Here is an 18,958-nt window from a genome sequence, read left to right as displayed (position 1 = left end):
ATCTTGTTATTGTGTCCCAGTCTAACGTGTCTCTCCCTCTCCTCCTGCCATTTCTAATGGCAACTCTCTCCTGCCAGTGAGTAACTCCTCATCTGTGATTACCAGCTGTCTGTTTCTGCACTCTGGGGATTATTCATATCACTCGGGTCCATTGGAAAAATCCAAGTGTGTGTCATTTACTTATGGAAACTCTTTTGAGAAAGAGATGGTGGACTTTGCATGCAGCGTTTTTGTCAGCATGTGGAGACGACTCAGGTAAACACGCAGCGTTCATCCTGGATTTGTTTGTTCAGTATGAATCAGTGTTTTCCTGCATGATGTTTTATGAATAATCCCTGTGTCTCTAATACATTATCCTACTGGTCTTTAGTCCTGTCATAATCATCAGATAGTTGCTGAAGTATTTTAACAACTTTACTAAACACGGTACTGTAGTTTTAGAACTCACCAGACTACTACACTCTCATGAAATAAATGGATCGTATTTATTTATTTAAATAATCCGGGGAAACTATTTATATATACAATACAGTTCATCCAAAGACATAGAGGACGTGTAGCTACAATGAATTGTTTGGCTCTACCTAGTGGTCATTTTGTGCAATTTCAATTACTTTTTTGACACAATTTCACTTGTTGATATACAACAGAAATTCTGTCTATTTCTAATGTGGATGCCCTCTGATTTTGATGTTAACCTTTCTCCAGATGATTCACTTTTGTTGATTTCCATAACCCTCTGACCCTGAACCCCTCCTGTATGCTACACCATAACTTCTCCTGACCAATCCAGACTCTGACAGCCTCACACAGCAGAGCTTGTCTGACGGCGAGGAGCAGCTGGACCGCCTCCAGCAGGCGGAGCTCACTCGAAACACATGCATGTCGCTCTGGAGGGCAGGTGCAGTCCAGGCCTGGCTGGAGGTTGGCATGGGAATGCCCATGTATATTCGAGCCTGCTCTGAAAACATCAAAAGTGGCAAGGTACACCTTTGGTATGAGTGGTTGTTGTGCTTCAGAGTGGGGTAAGATGCTGCTATTGTTTGATTAAGAACTGGATGTCTGTTCTTTAGGTCCTGCTAGGCCTGACAGATGAGGATTTGGAGCTGGGTCTGGGTGTCAGTAATCCCATTCATCACAGGAAACTGAGACTGGCCATTGAGGATTACAGGAGAGCCGAAGGGGACCAAGGGTGAGCAGCAGCGAACAAAACACTGTCATTTAATATTGGTTATCAGTACCGGAAGAGTAGACAGTACTGTAATTAAGTACACATTTGAAGTATTTGCACTTGAGTTTTTCCCTTTCATCGCTACTTTATACTTCTACTCAACTACAATCCAGAGGATACTATTTGTTTCCCTATATTTATTTCACAGCTTTAGTCACTGGTTACTTTGCGGATTGGATGAGCTACAACAGTAAAATGCAATTTTATTGCATTATTCGAACTTCTTTCTGACACTGGAAGATAATTTAGCTCATAATACTTCCATACTTTTAAGTACCATTTTAAATTCAGGAATTCAACTTGCAATGGTGTATTTTCACTGTGTTTCTACTCTTATTGAGTAATGGATCTATAAACTTCTACCACTGCTGATCGGTGTTGTCAAATCATCTTCTAGACTATCGAAGGCGTCGAAGATGGACCATCACTGGGTTGCAACATCGTGGCTGAGTGACGTGGGGTTGCCTCAGTACTCGCAGACCTTCCAGACTCATCTAGTGGACGGGCGAGTTCTGAACTCTCTGAGCCGCAGAGACCTGGAGAGAATCCTCAACATCAGTGACCAGTTCCACCAGACCAGTCTGCTCCTGGCAATACAGCTACTGCAGATGTTTAGTTTTGACAAAGAGGTCAGATTAAATATCAATATTTTTATGAGACTAGATGAAAAGGAAGTGATAGCCGTTTCTCAACCACTGCATGAAGTGTAACTCGACTACACTCACAAAACTGGATTTGATTTCCATAATTATCCATAGCTTGAGCTCACCCTTCCCTGACCTCTCTCTGTGTTTTCATTGGTCCCTGACACATAAGTCCTTGCGCAGTTATCTGTGTATTGTGTTTTCGCAGGCGCTCCAGGCACAGCGGGCAAAATGTGAGCACCAAGACCCGGACCCCATTGTTTGGACATGTCACAGAGTAATGAAGTGGATCAGAGACATAGACCTCAAGGTGGGTGGAAGGTCAGTGACAGTATTCCCCTTTGCTCGGGAGATATAAAGGGCAGATTGGAACCAGATACGACTTATTAGTTTTCTAGGAGTCCCTCAATAATTGGGGCGGATGTGGTTCAGAGCTAGTTGTCCTTGGCGGTTCGATCCTCCTGTTCGCACGTCTCAGCGACCTTGAGTGAGACACTGAACCCTAAGGTGCTCCCTGGATGCTTTACAGCAGCTTACTGCTCCTACATGCTTATGATGGGTTAAATGCAGTTGTCAAATTCCATGTACGAATGTGAAGATTTAAATTAATTTAAAAAAATAGCCTCCCCACTGCTGAAAGAATACAGACTAAAATCACTAAAGAAAATACCATAGAGGTGTTTTTTCTGCATCAGAAATGAGTACTAGTTTACCTTTTTATTATTTTAATGTGCTTATTTTTGGTGGAATTGTGGCACTAGAAACTAAAACACCCCTTTAATTACTGGTAAATTTCACTTGTATACCAATGTGACTTTTGACAGGACTGTCGATAAAGTCTGAAGTCTGCAGTCTGCATCTGTGTTCTCACCAGGAGTTTGCAGACAATCTTCAGGGTGAAGGGATTCATGGAGCGGTGATGGCTCTGGATCCGTCCTTTGACACAGTCGCCATGGCCAAAGCCCTGGGGATCCCCAGCAACAAACACATGCTGCATCGGCACCTGTACGAAGAGATGAAATCACTAGCCGTCCCTCACAGGTAGATTTGAAAACCCTCAACTCAACAAATACATGTGATTATCTAAGGATTCGATATAAACATCATGCACATAAAATTAATATGTGTATTCCTTGTATTCCCAGCAGTGCAGAGCAGGGCAGTGAAGTTATCGGTTCCTCTTCGCCAGTGGCTGTGAACCACTTTGCAGAGGAGAGGCTGTCTATGAGAAGATCAGGAAAGGTATCATTTCATTTCACTCTCTTATAAACGTACACATGCTTTTATCTAACATCACCAGACTTACAGCAGTTCATTTGTGAAATGTTTTCTTTTTAAGTACATTCATATATTTATCTTCCTGGAGGTTGCCCTGCAGTCTAGTGGTCTAAGACATGGTTTGATTATGGTCGAGTAACTTTGTTGCATAAACATATACACATGTGTGGTGGCACTGCGCTTTTCTCAGCTGCAATTTTCTGACAGATGACACATGCATGCAGAAGGACAGCATTTTTTTTCCCTAACTATTTTCATCATAACAAAACTATTTGAAGATTTTTATTGTTGGTTAAAGTCATCTCTTATTTTTGTGAGGAAGTAGGTTCCTTAAAGCTTTGGTAGGTAGGTAGCATTTGAGAAACCAGCAAGAGAACGCTAGATTAAAAAATTACCCAACCAAAAAACTTGGCCCAGTGTTGCTTCAAAATTAGCTAAATCTGGCAAAAAAAAGTAGCCAATTAGGCAACACTGGTAGCCTGTCCCTTCAGGCCCATAACAAAAACGAATCCTAAAATACATTGCCCACGCTAGCTATGTGTGTCAGGAGATGTTGAAATGGGACATGACACAAGGAGCAATCATTCAAGTGTCAAATAGTTTGAGAATGTTTAATTTTCTGAAAGTTTTAGAAAGGTGAAATTGTTGATAAATCTGTTTAATTGGTTGTTGCAGCATGTTTGAGTTTGGAAATAATAATAAAAAAGTATAGGAAAAAATGCAACTGAAACTATTTGTTCATCTACAGTAATGACTTGTCCTGCAATTGGGAGTTTTTATTGGACAGTTTCACTTCATTGTCAGCTGGTAATATTTGAACAAAGTAGTCATTTAAGATATAGAAAAAAAGGTCTTATTTTGAGAAAGAATTCCACATTCTGTTTTATGCCTTTTTTTTCTTCAATTCTAGAGTCCGCTGAGGTTACATGCCAACAGCCACTCTGTGGAGCGAAGTCTGGGCTTCAACAGCAGCTGTGGTTCTCTGCCCAGAGAGGCCCGAGTTCAGGCCGTTCCCCGGGCCAAAGGCAGCCCGATGCACACCTACAAGAGTGTAGAAATCACCAATGTCTGAACCGACCGCCGCCATCCAGATCGTTCATGTTGTTGCTATTGTTTACATTGTTACTGTATTATAGTTGTTTACCACTGAGAGTGACCTACACTCTGCATTGATGGACTTTTAGGAGTAAGTTGTCTTAAAGGAGTGTACAACTTCATTATTTTTGGCCAATATTAAAATAACACATGAACAGAAACAATAATCATGTTTGACCCAGAGGAGCTGCTGTAAATATAATTTAGAGGGAGTTGAGTTTATGGACAAAATCAATTTTGTTTTATTACGACTAAACGCCCAAATTACTTTTATATTATGAGTTTATAAAAGACTGAACAGTGTTGTTATCCTTTGATGCCTTATATGAAATAGGTCTCACAGCACGGTTATTGACTGCTCTACAATTTTGACTATTTCTAACATTACAGTAAATTCATGATTATGCTTGAGTTATAGGAAAAAGTCATTTTAACATGCTTTCACTGTAGAGATACATATCTGCTGTTGAAACCTGAACTGCGTCAGGTCAACGCAGCTGTACATGTGTGTGAGATGTTTGTCATTACATTAAAAGATATGTAATTTGGACACGTGGGGGAGCTAAAAATGGCAACAAGTTTTTCTTCTTTTATGATTCTAGCACCCAGGTTCATCTTTAATATGAATTCAGTCATTTTGAAAACTGGTAAAAATCCATCTTCACATAAGTCTTACATAATATATTAATTTAATTAAAGAACTGAAATTGTTTTGTTTTTTATTTGAATGTGAATGTTGAAATATTCTTTTTAACAAAACGTATCTAGGTTATACGTAAATAAAACATACAGCTAAATGTTGGGTTTGAAAGTGCTGATGTGTAATAATTCATGCAAATTATCTGCACATGTTCATACTGTTTTTGTTAAGTGCTGATGTAACGGCAATACTATTCCTTATATTATGAGGTCAGTGGAGAGATTGTACTGGTATTTTTGTACAGTTTAATGATGTTTTATAACACATGGTTGTTTAAAGTTTGTTCCTGAGCATGAAACACAAATTATATGTCACAGGGCCACACTGTGTGCAGCTGAACGCCTGAGGTCAATCCAAATAGTCGGAAACAGGTTTGTCTGTCCCAATGTGGGCGTCTCCTTCAGTCACCAAGAGCAACGTTGTTTAAGCGGGAAGATTAGACTAGTTCAAACGTGTATGGAAACAGAAGGGAAGGACTATAATTCATGCTTTTAACACCAGTGTTAATATGACTGTTTACTCTCTTTCTTCGCCCTGCTGTCAGAGCTTTTCATGTATGCCATCATTAAAGGTGAAATTACTCACATACAGCTTAGGCCTGTTATTTTTTATTGTTCGAGACAAATGCGTTCAAATATCTTTTAAAACGATAACCTAGAAATTATCTTTTGAAGATTTTGGAAAGATATTTGATATATTTTAGTTATAATACATATTCAAAATGTGCTCAGAATTTTCCAAAGTGTCACCTTAGGTTGTTGATTAGTTTGTTATATTAAGTTTTTTTTTTCATTAAATAATACTGCATCAAAATTCCTGTTTGCATTTCATCCCCCTTAGTTTGGAGCAGAGTAGGAGGGGGTTTGGTAATGAGGGGAGAGAAAGGTTCAAACCAGTAACCTTTGGGGACTCTAACCTTTAGGCCACCACTACATCTAACTAGGAAGATTGTGTGACACAATCTAAAGCTCCAACACAGCTACTGACTGGACCTTATAGTAAGATCATTTTTGTCAGCTGTATATCGTTGATGGTTGTGATGATCTAAAGAATAGGAGTTGTATACTTCAACCCACATCTGTGTTAACAACCTCTTGTAGAACATTAAGGATATATTAATTGTTGCTTCAATTATATTTAAACACTAATCACGAGGTGAAATTATTATTAGTTTGTCAGTTTTCAAGCAAAAGTTCCAAATATGACCTGGATTCTGCATTTCTTTGTTTTCTATGATAGCAAACTGAATTTTTTTGTGGTGGTAAAAAGATGCCCTGGGTTCTGTTACCGGTTATCATAGACTAAACATAATAATATAGAAGATCATTCGCAGACTAATCAATAATGAAAATAGTCATTATTCATTACAGCCACAATAATAATAATAATATTAATATTGATTTCTTTTAGAGGGATTTTGAATATTTTTGTTCAAGTCATTTAGGAATCCTGTACGTCTCCATTCATGCCAACTACGTTCACCACGTTTTATTGTATTGTATTCAATTGCAATCCATTTAATAATCCGTTTCCGGATGTGTCCACCTTTCTTATATCACTAAATTGTCCCCAGCGGATGTTACATTAGCGGCACTAGGACCACGCGGAAAACCAGTCACGGACACACTTTACTCCAAGGAGAAGGGAGGTTTCACTCCGGCTGGAATTTGACTAAAGTTTCTCTTAAAGCATTTGCTGTTGCAGTAAACGTTGTCTATAGGTATATATAAAAACGCTTTGTGATTTTAAACACGAAGCTCAGTTGAACGGTCAGTTGTATGTCTTCTTCCTCTTTTTCCCTCTGATCTTCCTGAAAACACCTGCGTGATTCAGGTGAAGAGGGAAGTCCTTGGGCATTGAGTCATTGAGCGGCGAAAGGTAAGGCCTCTTCCAGATCACCTTCACCTCGTTTGCGCCCTATCAGATCAACAGGAGCTCGTAGATGGGGCGCACATTTATCTTTACGAACTCTCTGTTTCCGGAAACGTTGAGTTTTTAAGTGTCGCACCTGTGAGGGGGTCACAGGGTGCTCCTACTTGACAAACAAAAGAACTGGCAGCTTGCTGAATCACGTCACCTGCCCACTAAAAGTTCTCGGTATTAGAAGTGAATATTACCCAAGTATCCTTATTAAAGCAGTTAGTATAGACCTGTGATAATTAACGGATAGAGATTTGTTCTTTTTAAATGTTTGAAATGTGCTGCTGTGGAACAGGACACGCCCATGCACACCGTCCAGCCTCTAACGTGCAGAACACATAGCTCAATACAAGAATATTATGAAGCCATTGATGACACAAACCACTGTGATACCAAACTGTCACCATATTGTGGCCTTGGTAATGATGGAAGTACATTATATGAGGGGTTCTGTATACCACTGATCCGATAGCAGTCACCTAAAGTCACTAGAGGCCAGGGGTAAATGTAGCAAAAGAAAAGAAAGAAATTGTGTGTAATGTGGGTTATGTTAGAGCTGATATTTTATCCTTTTAATAAAGCCAGTACTGTTCTAGTGTTTTTAATATGGATAACATCATCACAAATGTAATGTATTCTGATATGACTGAAATAACTGGTGAAATCTATTTAAATGTGATGTTAAATGCAGTGAACTGAAAATAAGGTTATAATCTGTGTAACAATAAATGAAACTGTTAACACACAATGGTACTTTATTGTCTAGATAGAGCAGCATTTTTCAGTCCTTCTGTGTAATGCCGGCTGCTTTCTAATGGAATAAACTGCTGCAAAAGATGCTGCTATGATGAGTAATAGAAATATATCTGGAATTATTCCTACTGAAACAAAATTATTTATTTCAGTGATTTATGTAGCTTAATTTCACAACACAAATAAAAAACACAATAATGTCCCTGATTTGTCACGCTGTCGGAAGAAAACAAACAGCAGTATTGATTATCGATCGACACAGTGGTTAATTCTGCAGAGATAACGGATTACTGGCGGTGCTGATCTTGTTGTCTATACTTGCCGCTGTTGTGAAGTTGAATTCTGCATTTTATAATGCTATTATTGCCTACATGCGGAGGTAGCGGTTATTGGAGGGATTAACAAAAAACAGCGGCCTTAATAGTCCTGCAGAGCAAACTTTTGAAGTCATGGTTTAGTGCAGGGTAATGGACACAAAACGGAGGACTTCCCTTTTCTTATCAATGCTTAATTTGTACTGCACAACTGTTTTGAAGTTCACAAAGACACTGTAAATGAGCAAAAGCATAAATGCTCTCCAGTGCGACTTCCAGCCACCCGAGTGTGACAACAGACATTAACGAAACTGAGAGGAAACAAGTGCGATACGTGTGTTAACCATGAAAGTGACAAGTTTGTGTTTTCCGATCATATTGCCTTCGGAAGGCTATAGGTCTAACTTTGGTCTGGATGGATGATTCTAGTGAATCGTTGATTTGTAACTGTTCATTTTAAAGTACATGTGATGTGTGTCTGTGTGAGAAAGAGATGGAGCAAGACCTGCAGTCTTGTCACTAAATGTGTCTGTTTGAGTATTTAGACGACGATTATATACGATTAGTCATCCTCATTTCATTTGAGGCAGTAGTAGAAGAGGATTCTGTGTATTTTTCTGACTATTCTCTCATTTTTACTTTTTTTTAAAGAGAGAAATAGTCAAAAGTTGAATGAAGCATGTGTATATGTTACAGACAAAAAGCCACAGTAATATGAACTCATACAGTCCAACTAAAGTTTTTAAAAAATGGTACCACCTCTCTGACAAAGTTGCAACGACAAAAAACATGCGTTTCACAAAAGTAGCCATTTTGCAGGGTTGTTGTATTGTGTTGCATGTATTTGTACAGGTGTTCATGCTATTTTGTCCCCCCACCTCTAATTCTAGAACGTGTTCAAATGTGTTCCCTTGTGTTTTACTGTATATGTCATAATGAATGTTGAGTAATATATCATCATACCTTCATACCACAGATGCTTTTTAGACCTAATCTGAGCAGTTGTGATTAACACAATCCCAGAGATGCAAACATTTGTGTTTTTAGGCATGACTTGACAGATATACTGATGATACAGTGTGTACATAGTGTAGTGTTAATGAATGGGTCTTAGTAATAGTATTATTCATAGTAATGGGGTTGAATTCTGTGCGGCTCATGTTTCCTTTTCTCCCGTCACTTCTCACTGTATTGGTGATCCTCTATTTTCCAGATTGTCCTGCAGGGATGTGTTCCAGTCGGGGAATATGCGGCGACAACAACCGTCCCAACAGATCCTCCAGCACAGAGGGCACCGGTTCAGGTGCTCACTATGCCCTGTGCGCCCTTGGAGTGGGACTCATAGCCCTGGGTATCGTCATGATTGTGTGGACTGTGATACCGATGGACGGAGAGAACTTGGGCGGCTCCCCCACGACGAGCAACTCCACTGGAGGTGACGGCAATAAAGACGAGGAAGAAAAAGACAGCACGGATCCTTCAATAGTGGCTATGGTGCTGGTTGGAGTAGGGGCAGCAATGTTGCTTTTAGCCATTATCCTCGGAGTGAGAAATAAGAAGAGACAACGCAACGCAAGTAGCCAGCCAGTGGCAACAGGAGTCCCCCTCATGAACCATGCGGCCAGGGCGCAGGAGGAAGTGTAAGTGATGGCCCTTTGTCCTTTTTTATTATATTCCGATTTTGCTTGGATGTTGTCAACTTCCAGTATTACTCAGATTCGGTACACATAGTGCACAAATGAATGTCCAGCTAAATCAATCATCATGCTTCATGAAACGTCCCAAGTTGTTGTCACATAATATATTATATAGGCATTATGGGGAGAAAGATGGCTATGATCCATATTTTTATATTAACAATAGATCAATGTCTGGAGCATGTGTAATGTGAAAATGACAAACCCTGAACTTGTTGGTTCAGTCTCGCAGCTCTTAGTCCTGTTTTGGCCACAGCAGGCAGCTGTACAGACAGCTGTTGGGCATTTAGCAGCTTAAGAACCAGATATTCCAGGGAGTTGCCAAAGACGGAGCTAAAAGAGTGACAGTTGGACTTACTGTACATTTGACAGTTGGACACAAACGCAACGCTAAATGAATGATAATGTTGCTCTAAATCTGCTGGATGTGGAAAAACTGCAACCGTTTGTCATAGCAACCAACATGAGTGATATGTCTATGTTGTATTCACGGCTTGTTTCTGCTGTTCCTGAGAGGCATCAGAATAGTTATTGCCGGTTTAAAGTTTGATTATTTTCGTATTTCTTGTTTTTGTACTGCACTTTCTCACTGAGTCTCTTTTGCAGAGCGGCAGAGCGAGCGGCATTAGCCGTGCCGAGTTACGAGGAGGTGGTCGGCAGCGGCGACTACCCCGTCCGCCAGAGCAACCTTCGCAGTAGCACCTCCCAGCTGCCGTCCTACGAGGACATCATAGCCGCTGTGGAAAATGAAGGAAGAGAGCCCACTGACAACCCTTCCGAGATCACCCCTCTAAATGATTCCACACCAGCTCCAACTGAACCTGCTGCCGAGATCCAGACTGACCCTCCTGGCCTTAAATCAAACCCTAGCCTGCCCACTCGCAGTGCCAGCCGGGCGAGCCGTTTACTGCGGCCTCTCCGGGTGAGGAGGATCAAGTCCGACAAACTGCACCTGAAGGACTTCCGCATCCAAATCCGCAGTCCCACACAGAATCCAGTGACCATTGAACCTATCACTCCGCCACCGCAGTATGACAATAAGATGCCTGAATTAGGGTAGTGTCTCTCGCTTATTGTCTGCTCCCAATGAATATAAATAACTTTGTTTCTGATAACCCATTTTCAAGGTTGGTATTAGGCCGGTTAAATGTAACTGGGAGCTGCGTGATGGAGGCCATGCAGACACGCTCCTGAAATGAGAACATTGTCTTCATCACTGAAGCTTGTGATTGGCATAGTTATTCTCTAAAGCATAATTAAGTATTGTGTGATAGGATAAGCTGTCAATGTCAAGATTTTGTTTTAGACTTCAAACCATAACTGTCAAACATTGGACAGCCTTTCAGTTTTATTTAATTCAATTGTGTGGACAATATCCTGAACTTTTATATGTTTTTCACTTTCCCAGGAATTCTTATTGTTACCGTATATTGATGCTGATTTAATTGTGGAATCGTTTGAACCATATTGTTGTAATTACAAAGGGCAAAAGGGAAATTAATTACCTGGGAGTTTTAAAAGTTGTATCACGAGCATTATGTGCAACCTTTTTGTGATTTGTAACTAAAATAATGCACATGGCCAAAATGTTTTGATAAAAAAAGCTGTTTGTAAGTTGTTTTTAAATCTTTGTCTGAAACAAACTGGTTGTTGAAAATAAAAATGACATCTGTATGACAAATATTGGAAACTCATATTCCACTGTAACTGTAAAACTATTGTATATTCTTGTATGGGAAATGACATTAACAAGTATGCATTGCTTTATATGTATTTAGATGTTTAAACTGTGCTGTATGCTGTTGATAAAGAGTGGAGAATAAATGTTTTCTATTTCATTGATCTTATGACAACATTTTATATTGTTGCAATATGACACTAAAAAACTGTTAGACGAGTAATGTATTTATTCTGTTATCACAATATCTTGTTTCTAGTGATACTTGTCAATACTGAGTACTTAATAATACCATTGCAGCTCGAACAGTAACTTTGACAACCTTTTAACAGAATGTTTTCATCAGCTGTTCTTTACTTTTTGACTAACAAATACAATATACGAGTTTCTGTCAATGTCAAGTGTTCGTTGTTTACAAAACTCACAGGGAAGGTGAACAAGTTGCTGGTGATTTAATTATAATGCAAGTAGTACTGTAATAGTACAGAAGGTATACTCAAGCACTACTTGAGTACACTTTTGTATCCTTGTTCTAGAGCTACAATAATTGGTGGCTATACCATTAAGGCAGTACGGGACACATTTCAAAGTCACCAAGATCCTCAGTATGTAGTTCCAGTCTCAGTGACTCCCAGCAAACTGGCAGTGAAACCAACAGTGATGGATTGGTGAAACTCAAGGACATAGGCACTCCATTGTTGTTCTTTAATAAAATAATGCATATCAATAGAATTGTGTTTTCACACCCTTGACGCCAAGGCAAAGCTTGACCCACAGAAGTATGCAGAAGTGTGCTCAAGTCACAACTTTTCAACCTCCAAAGCAAAGCTTGTCAAAGGTCACCTTTAAGCCAACTGCTTTTTGATTTGGCTATAGAGCCACTAACAATTGTGTTACATAGCTGAAGGGATATATTTAATTGATTTGGAGGAAGGGTGTTGATATCAAGTGTCCTTCTATGCGGACATTTTCAGACAGTTGTAATTCCCCAGAAGGGAACTTTTCCCTGTGAATAGAAAGTATACTAACCTCCCATGTGAAAAATGTACTTAACCTGGTATAAGAGTCCCGTCACTGCATATTTTTCATTTTTATTACCGTACTACTACTAATTATTACTGTACTACTACTAATATATGCTGCTTCACGTTAACCTGGGGTTAATAGAGAGGTGACAATAGAGTTGAAAACTGTCAAAAATCAATTGACAATCCAGTTGTCAGGCACACCTTGAAGTGGACTTTAATTTAATGTTTTTTATTCCCTGATATGTACTCTTCCATCCAACCTTCTTACTTAATTCTGCATTTCATGAATGTCACAGAAGCAGCATTGAACGCTTTAAAGGTCTGTGTATTGGCTCCAAATAAGAATGGAAATGGGGTATACACACATATGTTTTGGGAGCTTGCTCCAATTGTATATTAACTTTCAAATTTCATGTTAACTTGTTTTTTATTTATCAATATTTGTTCTCTTTTAACCACAGCCAACATTGTAATGACATTACAGTTAAAACCATCTATATCTCTGAAGAAACCAAACGCAGCCATATTGTTTTCCATCTTATCCCACATTAATAAAGTGTTTGGAAATGTGCAGTGTAGACATGATTGGACTAGTACAAAAGACACATGACCGTGAGCAGCGCGGCTCGGCTGCGGGCAGCTCATCAAGACATTTTGGTGGAATGTCTAGATGATATTACGTCAAATGTCAGACCCCTAATGTAACCTGTCAAAATAAAAAGGGAGCGTTTCTGTGACAAAACAAAACGGCGGTATAAACAGTATAAACTGTGAGTGTTACAGTAGTTAGTCTGGTGTCGTATCTCCCCTTCGCTTATGGTGCTAAACCAAAACATGTGTGTTTGTCACAATAAAGACTGTATTGCAAAATCCATGATGTGGCCAAATTATACACTAGTGACAGTGACGACACCGCCCGCCTCTAAAATACGCCGTCTTTGACAAGATGGCAGGTATATGACAGCCCTCTCTTCACAAACATAAACCTCTCACTCTCAGACAGCAAATGGGACTCAACCTTTAAACTGATTACATCCCTCTGTGCTCGTCACCGTCTGTTACAGTTCAAGGTTGAGCACAGGGTCCATGTGTCGAAAGCCAAACTATGCCGTACAGCCAGATGAAAGTCCCTGCTGTGACAAAAGGAATCTGAGGTTTCCCTGATCCACATAGTCTGGTCGTGTCCTAGTCTGGTAGTACTGGAGGGATGTTTTCTGAACCTTAGGCTTATTCCTCAATTTTGACTTAGTACCCAACCCTGTGGTTAACCTTTTTGGCAACAAACGCTGCACACCATCTTCATCCCACGGTCCTTTGGCCAAGTGTGTAGTATTACTAAAATGGAGAGACTGCTGCATCGCCCACCCACGCTCAGTGGCTAAGGGACAATATATCCTGTCTAAACCTTGAACAGATTCACTCCTCCGTTTGTAACTCAAACAATAATTTCCAAAAGTTGCCGAGACCTAAATGCTGTTTCTAACTATTGTTATGATGGAATATATTACAAATAGTTCCTTAATCTATTCCCAGTTGTGGAAAATTGACATGGTCAAGGCACAATAATTACCAATAACACAAAAACCTTAAGTCATTTTAAAGACTTGAGATTTGAGATCCTGCCTTGGGGCCGCTGGTCCGGCGCTGGGAGGGCTGCACGTGCAGCAGGGTCGCCTGTTCACAAGCTGAGAAGCAGCTGTCGCACTCCTAATTTCCTGCCTTAAGAAGGTGCCAGAGCCAAGAATTTGGGGCATTTCAAATTCCCTCTCTGGCTAGCAGTTCTAAACAGCGCAAACTTTGGCGAAAGTGCAGACGGATAGACGCAGAGTGTGGTGGTAGACTTCTGCGTCGGTCAGGGCATCATTATCATCATTATCATCGTCATCATTATCATCATTATGATCTGTAACCACAGCGATATGAGAGCAGCAATGAGTGGCTACTTCTCTCAGCTGTCCCCACTACGCTCAACGCTTCATTCCAACTTCTTAGTCCATTCCCCCAAATCCTCCTCAGGCATTCAACCTATCTGACACAAACTTTTTCGAATTATAACCGCCAACGTATTGTTATTGGATTTGTCACCATTTGGCTCAGTGACACTCGTTGGATGTGGAACTTTTCTTTTGGCGGATTGCGTCCTATTTTCCGAGTGTATACCGCCTCCTAGCGTACTGGAGTATTTAAAGATGGAGCTATTTTTTACATTAGCCTGGAATAAAAACACAAAAAGGAAAAGAGAAAAAGAATGCAAAAAATATATATTCTATTCAACTATCTGGTGTTTAATATTACACTATTACCCTTTTAAGCTTTCCACACCGTATCTACCGAAAAAAAGTAACAACAATGTTGTAGTAGTATGTTATTTTATTAAAAATGTCATAAGAAGGTCAAACCAAAGTTATAGAAAAGTCATAAAATGCTATAGTATATCATTTCTTTGAAAATATAAGATTATAGCATGTCATACAAATTGTAACAGCATAAAAGTTCACAGTATGCCATAAAAAGTTAGAAAAATATCATTGTATATTATCTCGTAAAAAATGTCATAGTATAGCATGTCATACAAAATGGCATTGTATAGCATGTCATAAGAAATGTATTGCATGTCATAACAAATGTCATAAAAAGTCATATGAAAAGTCACGCACAGCCTGCATACCTATGTCCCGGTTGGCAATACCTACAGAACAGACTTGTTATATCATAAGAGCAAGCTATTTCGTTAACATTCAACAGTTGCGGTCTGGGTCACCATATGTTTAACAGAAACATGGTTTGTGTACTCACCAGGGTTCTCAAAGACATCGCTGTGCTTGCATTTGCACCTCACAGAGTTGTGGTAACCACAAAGGAAACAACATTCCTCCCGAAGTCAGAGACACCATAACAAAATTACAAATATTCCTACCACAGAAAAAGGAAAGAGGAGTTGTGTGTTTTGGGAAATAAATACTTGGTATGGCTTTGATAATCATGGTGATTTGTCTTGCCTTGCACCCAGACACATACTGGTCATAAGTCTTCATAATTGTGTTATAGTAGGCCTATCATACAAATGCTCATAACTCTTTACAGAGCTATCACTTTACCCAACGCTCACAATGCTATATTGTGTTACTGATGTTTATATGACATTATTTCATTTCAGAAACGTTGAATTCATAATCTGTGATGATACATTAGAGCAGTTCTCTGCGTGTCTAAAGCTGTGGTGGTTATAATGTGCTGTGTAACCCAGAAATCAGATTCACTTGATATCACTTTGGCATGGAGCTATAAAGCTTTATGAATGCGGAACTTACAATACATTTCAACACTTATAATACTTAATCAACCTTGTTAGAAGTTATCATGCATGACTATAAACATGTATAAAGCTTTTTATAAATCTTTATAAATGCAGTATGTCTTATGAATGTGCTTATAATACATTATAGACATGTCCTTCACATACAGTGTTACAGACTTTATATAATTTTAAAAAGCTGTATTTATTTTGTATAGTTATTAATATTGTCTTTTGACTTTCTGTTAATATAATCTAACTGTAAAAGTTTGCTTTGTTCTTTTCTATAGTGTGTTGCCTTCTCAAACTCTCCCTATTTGAGTTAGCGTTCGTTGTTAATATTTAGCGCCCTCTAGTGGTTAGGCAAGGTACAAGATCAAATTAACTTTAATCAAAGGTGTTCTGTTACTTATTAGTTATACGTTTATGTGATAAGAACAAGGAGACATTAGTGCAAAGTGTAAATGACAGGAGGTGTTATCCATGACTCAAAGTGAGGTAAATGAATTGCCCTTTTGCTGAATGTCAAAGGATTTCACACTATTTCAGTTGCATTATATTGGATTTTTATAGATGTAATGCAAGTATGGAATTTATATCTAAGTTTCTGAGAGTGACATCCAACCCTTAGATGTGTAAGTTAATTGAAATCTCCACCCCTCCATAAGTAGGTCACAAGTTATTCACATTGGAATTAACAGTTGATAACAATTCCATGCTATGTCTACAATTTCACCCCAAATAATATAAATATGTAGCTGAGTGGTGACGCTTATGACAGCTGAATATCAGAAACAAGATTTCAGGAAATGCTGAAATTCATCAAAGGCTGTATATACATTTTGTATCATTGATGACTGATGTATTATGATGCTTTACTTTAGAAAAAGTAGTTTTAAAGTCAAATGACGGCTATAAAAATCTTACTTTGGCAAAGAAACACAGGTATTATCAGCGCAATACTTAAATAAATAAAAGGAAAAGTATGCAATGCATGAAATGCATGAACAAAATCCCTTGTGTATGCTGTACAATGACATGCAAATGGTTAGATTAGCTGTGCTTATGCATGCAATGTTATTGTTTGCTTTGTATGTTACATTTTAATTTGTAAAGTAACTAAAGTTGTCAAATGTAAAAATGTAGTGGATTAAAAAGTATCATCAAATGGAAAAACTCAATTAAAGTACCGTAAATACAGTTCTTGTTACTTCTACTACACATGTGTCTACTGTTTCAGGTTGACCTTCTCAAGCAAACACACACATATAGCCTTCAGTATATTCTACATCATCTCATTTTAACTTAACATGCTCAACCATTTTCGAAAGAAAGAGAAAACATGTTGATCTTCAAGGCTTTAACATCTTAAATAATAACGTGTTATTTTACATTTCAAACTTCAACTATGTTTTCCTTAGCTCCACCTTCCCCGCAGCTCAGAAGGTTTTCTTTTTTTAATGTGCAGCTGCCATTTAGCAGAGGGAGGAACAGCTGGCTGAGGGAAGAGCCAGCCCGGGGAGTCAGTCACATTCCTGGCTGGGATTCAATGACTGAACCAGACACAAACAAACAGAGAGGGCGAGGGAGAGAGAGAGAGAGAGAGAGAGAGAGAGAGAGAGAGAGAGAGAGTGAGAGAGAAGAGAGGGAGGGAGGGAGGAGAGAGAGAGAGAAGAGAGAGAGAGAGAAGGAGGGAGGAGAGAGAGAGAGAGAGAGAGAGAGAAAAAAAAGAGAGGGGAGAGGGAGAGGGAGAGAGAGAGCGAGAGAGAGAGAGAGAGAGAGAGAGACTCACACATTGAGTGAGTGGGGAGACAGACTGAGAGTAGCCTACGCCAGACTGAGCAGACGAGGCATATTTTGAGCTCACATTAGGAGTGCGTAAAAACCGCAGGAGCGCAGAGAAACACGGTACCCGGTGATTGTACGTTGGATAATACGAGTTTTGAGCCTTGGAGTTGTCGACTTTAATTGCGTCCGTTTTCAGGAACAGCCCCTGTGAATTCAGCAGCCGTCAGTTTTTTGAATGGAAGCGCTGGGAAGCTTCTCCGGTGACATGGAAATTCGCGTTATTGAGCGTGTAGCCGGATGCTGAGGACGCCCGATCCGATAAGTCAATTTTAGCTTTCATTTTGAGTTTTGAACTCCCTTATCCACCCGTCGGCAACATGGAGGGCACGAGCTTTCAGCCCCATCCCGGACTTCAACAAACTCTGAAGCAGTTTCATCTGAGTTCCATGCGCTCTCTCGGCGGACCGGCGGCTTTCTCCGCTCGGTGGCACCAGGACTCGTTCTTCGGTAAAGATGGGAAATCCGTGGAGATGATGCTCACCCTCCCGGCTCAGACACCTCCGGTAATGTCCGGTCCACTTTTCATCCCGTCCGACCGATCCACGGAGAGGTGTGAGACGGTCCTGGAGTGGGAGCCTATCTCCTGCTTCGTGGTCGGCGGTGAGAAGCGACTGTGCCTGCCGCAGATCCTCAACAGCGTCCTGAGAGATTTCTCCCTCCAGCAGATCAACTCGGTGTGCGACGACCTGCACATCTACTGCTCCAGGTGCACGGCGGACCAGCTGGAGATCCTGAAAGTGGTGGGTATCCTGCCCTTCTCGGCTCCGTCCTGCGGGCTGATCACTCAGACGGATGCTGAGCGCCTCTGCAACGCGCTCATCTACGGCGGTACTTACCCTCCTCACTGCAACAAGGAGTTGGGCTCCCTGGAGTTGGAGCGAACCGAGAAGAGCTTCAAAGTCTATCATGAATGTTTCGGCCGGTGTAAAGGCGTGTTTGTTCCGGAGCTGTACACCGGACCGAGCGCCGCCTGCATCCAGTGCATGGATTGCAGACTCATGTTCCCTCCCCACAAGTTTGTGGTCCACAGTCACAAGAGACTCGAGAACCGGACAGTCCACTGGGGGTTTGACTCCGCCAACTGGCGGGCTTATGTGCTCTTAGACCCGGACTACACCGGAAAAGAGGAGAAGAGTCACCTGGAGCAGCTGCTCAAAGAGTTAAAAGGAACATATGACCTGTCTGGCAAGCGGTCCAGTAAATCGTGCAGAGTAAGTCTGTTCTGTTTCACCTTGTTATTAACCACAACGTATTGTCTTTGAGGTGTTTAGTTTGTATCTGTGGATATTGCCAAGGACCCCAGGCCTATGACAGTACCTATAATTAATATTCATTTTGAGCAGGCTTCCTTCTCATGTCACTTTCTCCCTTGATTGATTGTTTGTGTCTTTTCCAAGTGGCAACCCCTTCAATGCAAATCACAAGTCTCATCACATATTTCTGTGTGTATCCTCTCTTTCACTGTGAAACACTTTGC

The 18,958-nt window shown here is 40.2% G+C and overlaps 3 protein-coding genes across 4 annotated transcripts in view; all 3 read left to right on the top strand.

Moving 5' to 3' along the window:
* The first annotated feature begins 32 nt into the window (after window positions 1–32).
* On the top strand, window positions 33–5,498 carry LOC117731397 (kazrin-A-like). 2 transcript variants are annotated; one of them, XM_034533737.1, is made up of 7 exons: window positions 33–984; window positions 1,074–1,192; window positions 1,629–1,860; window positions 2,084–2,185; window positions 2,750–2,916; window positions 3,024–3,117; window positions 4,064–5,498. In XM_034533737.1, the coding sequence occupies exons 1-7, from the start codon at window positions 883–885 to the stop codon at window positions 4,223–4,225; spliced, it is 978 nt and encodes a 325-aa protein (XP_034389628.1). In that variant the 5' UTR covers window positions 33–882; the 3' UTR covers window positions 4,226–5,498. The 2 variants fall into 2 exon arrangements, with proteins under 2 accessions (XP_034389628.1, XP_034389627.1); XM_034533736.1 differs by having other exon boundaries at window positions 37–984; window positions 3,021–3,117.
* Window positions 5,499–6,597: 1,099 nt separating this feature from the next.
* tmem51b (transmembrane protein 51b) lies at window positions 6,598–11,447 on the top strand. Its single transcript, XM_034533127.1, has 3 exons — window positions 6,598–6,826; window positions 9,149–9,575; window positions 10,239–11,447. The coding sequence occupies exons 2-3, from the start codon at window positions 9,163–9,165 to the stop codon at window positions 10,690–10,692; spliced, it is 867 nt and encodes a 288-aa protein (XP_034389018.1). The 5' UTR covers window positions 6,598–6,826; window positions 9,149–9,162; the 3' UTR covers window positions 10,693–11,447.
* Window positions 11,448–17,414: 5,967 nt separating this feature from the next.
* The window catches only part of skib (v-ski avian sarcoma viral oncogene homolog b), a 29,770-nt gene continuing 28,226 nt past the window's right edge, over window positions 17,415–18,958 (top strand). Inside the window, exon 1 of the mRNA XM_034531803.1 lies at window positions 17,415–18,692. Within this exon, the coding sequence (XP_034387694.1) occupies window positions 17,799–18,692 (894 nt within the window). The 5' untranslated portion in view covers window positions 17,415–17,798. The remainder of the gene's footprint in view (window positions 18,693–18,958) is intronic.

This window comes from Cyclopterus lumpus, chromosome 5 (assembly GCF_009769545.1).
Source record: "Cyclopterus lumpus isolate fCycLum1 chromosome 5, fCycLum1.pri, whole genome shotgun sequence".
In the NCBI taxonomy this organism is placed as follows: Eukaryota; Metazoa; Chordata; class Actinopteri; order Perciformes; family Cyclopteridae; genus Cyclopterus; species Cyclopterus lumpus.
The sequence above is the reverse complement of the archived record's forward strand: the minus strand, read 5'-3'. Positions and strand labels throughout refer to the sequence as shown.

Excerpts from the sequence above, each read along its gene's own strand:
- LOC117731397 (XM_034533736.1), top strand. The coding sequence starts at position 883 with ATGTCGCTCTGGAGGGCAGGTGCAGTCCAGGCCTGGCTGGAGGTTGGC. Across the intron at positions 1,193-1,628 it reads AGAGCCGAAGGGGACCAAGG|ACTATCGAAGGCGTCGAAGA; the intron begins GTGAGCAGCAGC and ends ATCATCTTCTAG. Across the intron at positions 2,186-2,749 it reads TCAGAGACATAGACCTCAAG|GAGTTTGCAGACAATCTTCA; the intron begins GTGGGTGGAAGG and ends TGTTCTCACCAG.
- tmem51b (XM_034533127.1), top strand. The coding sequence starts at position 9,163 with ATGTGTTCCAGTCGGGGAATATGCGGCGACAACAACCGTCCCAACAGA. Across the intron at positions 9,576-10,238 it reads GCCAGGGCGCAGGAGGAAGT|AGCGGCAGAGCGAGCGGCAT; the intron begins GTAAGTGATGGC and ends TCTCTTTTGCAG.